The following is a 2,796-nucleotide window of genomic DNA, read 5'->3' as shown; positions in this document are numbered from 1 at the left end:
CCTTGAGCTTGTTTTACAGCCACAAGAACTTAAAAGGAAACAACTGGAAACTGCGTCATCTGAACTCTTCATGTCAGGTGTTGCAGGCAGTGATGCGCTTCTCATTCTAAAGCATCCATCCACATCCAAATCTATGAGTGAGCGTCACAGATGGGAGCACCGCCCCGGGGAGCTTAAACATGAGAAGGGGAGCAAAAGGCATTATTCAGAAATGCAATTTGAAAACCACACCCATGGCAATTATAATAAACTGTGATCCATGTGGAATTCCCACTGTACCCACTATACCAAGCCCTGGAGGGAGGGCAACGCCTGCCACCATCAAAGAAGGGGGCATCACTACTCCAAAGTAGTTGCCTTCCACTTCCCCTTGTTTATTTTTGGGGCAGTACTGGCCTTTATTTGAAAGTTGCTGAACAGGTCAGAGGGCAGAGAGACAGAGAGGAGCCATGACAAGGATTCGAACCTGGGCTGGCTGCTTTGAAGAGCTCCAGTCTCTGTACCCAGCACCCTTATTATTGCCCTTTTAAATGATGAAAAACTGTATACTCATTCAAGGCGTCACTTTATCTGGAGTGACAACTTTTAGTATTGGTACTTGAAAAATGTTTTATATTTAGCACATAAAAAAATAAAAAAATTGAGAATATTTCTATCTTTAGACATAAAGATGAATGCTTCTTCATTTGGATATGATGCATCACCTGATGAAACTATGCCTTCAGACTGGAAAGCATGGAGTGCAAACAGTTGCTCAGTAGTGCCTCCTTTTGGTCCCAAAATATAAGACATTTAAAACCAGCAAGCTGAAATCAAATATTCACTATAATGTTAACGGAATAACTGATTTAATTTCATTTGAACATTTATGAATATATATGAATGCACCACATTAAAATTAATAGCCAGTGTAAAAGTACTATTTCAGGTGCAAAAGACTCCATAAGCAGTCATAAAATAGGGTCTAAAAGCAAAGTGCGTAAGTATGTGATGGTCATTTTCTGTGCGAGAAGTAATCCAGAGGACATTAGGAACACGTGTTAGGAGAAATGCCTGATCTTCAGGTGTCTGTGGGTGCAGATGCTTCAGATTGATTCTGGATCCACCTCTGTGTTAGTTTCTAACAGGTGTGCTGCTTCCTTTCACCGTCTTCTTCAGGTGGTGGTAGTTGGGGAGAATCTTCATGAGGAAGTCGAGCTGCAGAGTCTGAGGCTACGGGGGACAAATCCATCACTGGTCACTCTTGTGTGCACACAAGTCAGCAAGGTTTTTGAGACACACAAAAGGATAGAAAGGAACTGACCTGTGGCTTTTCACTCTGCACACGCCTGATGCAGTTTGAGCCGTACACGACCGTGTTCTCTGGCACAACTTCGCACGTGTTGACCTGGCAGCACGCTCCGATGATGCAGCCGCTGGTCAGGATCACGTTTCTCCCAAGGTCAGCTTGGATTTGATATCAGAAAAAGCTGCATTTTATTCGAAAAAATACACTACAATAAAGATGAAAATTAGTTTTGTGGCAATAACTCGTTTTCATAGGATTTTAGCATCAATTTGATCATCATGTGTCAGGTATAAATTTACTGTATTGGCCAACGAACACTACACATATCATGACAGACGACTGGAGAACTCACCCTTGGACTCAATCACATTATTGTCTCCGACTTTCAAAGCTTGAGAGACTGCGGCAGATTTAAGGATTTCAACCAGTAAATTAAAACATTTAATAGTCACTGCAAATTATAAGTGTTCGATATCCCGATTATTTTTTGCTTTTTTCCTGTGTCTTGCTGAATACAAATTGAAGAACTGGGATCAAGACGTGCACAAAACAGGACAAAAAAAATCATGTTAGTTATTGTGTTAGTGCTCTCTGTTGCACAGCCTCTATTTTGTCAGCAGCATGTCTGAAACACATCTGGTATTTCTGCAGAGGAACATAAAGTCAAAACAGATGTTTTAGCTGTAAAGGATACCACATCCAACTTCAAACACATTGTTGATCCCTATGGTCATGGTCTTGGGCTCAACTCCCTCTGTGTCTGGCATTATATTCTCAGGATAACTACAGACGACACACAATAAGCCAGATAAATGAAAGGGTAACGTGCACATAAGGAAATTAACGGTAAACTACAACACGCGCCTACCTGTTAATAATAAGCGCTTGCTCCTCTATCAGATTACCCTCCCCAATAATTATGGGCCCTGCATCTGCTATGATCCGTGCTTTGGGGTGGACGACAGTCCTGGCTCCTGTGAGGGCAAAAAATGAAAAAAAAAAAAACAATACAGATTTTGTCGGAGCACAAAACCGTACGGTAACACATATAGGCTACAGTTGTGATTAAAAAAAAAAAAAAAAAAAAGAAAACGTCTCACCAATGGTCACATCTCCTCTTATCTCACTCTCAACACACACAACAGCTCCAGCTGCGATTTTAGCGCTGCAACACACACATTTTATACAGAATAAGTCCAAAATGACATGAATGACAAAAGCGACCCAGTAAGAATCAAATGATGATACCGGTCAATCACTAGCTGCTTGATAACACCAGTATATAGGTTATAAATATGGTTCCAACCGCATTCGGTGATTTTGCGAGATTAATAAACGATTAGACGAGATTTTAATTTCCTGAGAGCTATAACAGTGTCAAAATACGCTTATCACACAAACAATTAAATCTTAGATATACCTTTTCTGTGCCATAATTTGCTTGGCGTCTGACATCCTTGCGCTTGTGAATTGATTGGTCGATAATCGATTGTTAAACCTTCAGACGT

General features: G+C 40.8%; 1 protein-coding gene across 1 annotated transcript; it reads right to left on the bottom strand.

Annotated features, from left to right (window-relative positions):
• Positions 1-831: 831 nt before the first annotated feature.
• dctn6 (dynactin subunit 6) lies at positions 832-2,796 on the bottom strand. Its single transcript, XM_075450828.1, has 7 exons — positions 2,709-2,796; positions 2,389-2,453; positions 2,157-2,262; positions 1,983-2,071; positions 1,641-1,688; positions 1,304-1,446; positions 832-1,212 (listed from the first exon to the last, which is right to left on the bottom strand). Exons 1-7 carry the CDS (start codon positions 2,741-2,743, stop codon positions 1,114-1,116), a joined length of 585 nt encoding a protein of 194 aa, XP_075306943.1. The 5' UTR covers positions 2,744-2,796; the 3' UTR covers positions 832-1,113.

The sequence above is a fragment of the Odontesthes bonariensis genome, chromosome 19, assembly GCF_027942865.1.
Source record: "Odontesthes bonariensis isolate fOdoBon6 chromosome 19, fOdoBon6.hap1, whole genome shotgun sequence".
Lineage (NCBI taxonomy): Eukaryota > Metazoa > Chordata > Actinopteri > Atheriniformes > Atherinopsidae > Odontesthes > Odontesthes bonariensis.
The sequence above is the reverse complement of the archived record's forward strand: the minus strand, read 5'-3'. Positions and strand labels throughout refer to the sequence as shown.

Bases quoted from the DNA above. Each gene is read 5' to 3' on its own strand.
- dctn6 (XM_075450828.1), bottom strand. From the start codon at position 2,743: ATGTCAGACGCCAAGCAAATTATGGCACAGAAAAG. The intron at 2,072-2,156 runs GTAGGCGCGTGT...TGTCGTCTGTAG, and splicing joins CAAGCGCTTATTATTAACAG to TTATCCTGAGAATATAATGC. The intron at 1,689-1,982 runs GTATCCTTTACA...AATCTGCCGCAG, and splicing joins TGTGTTTGAAGTTGGATGTG to TCTCTCAAGCTTTGAAAGTC.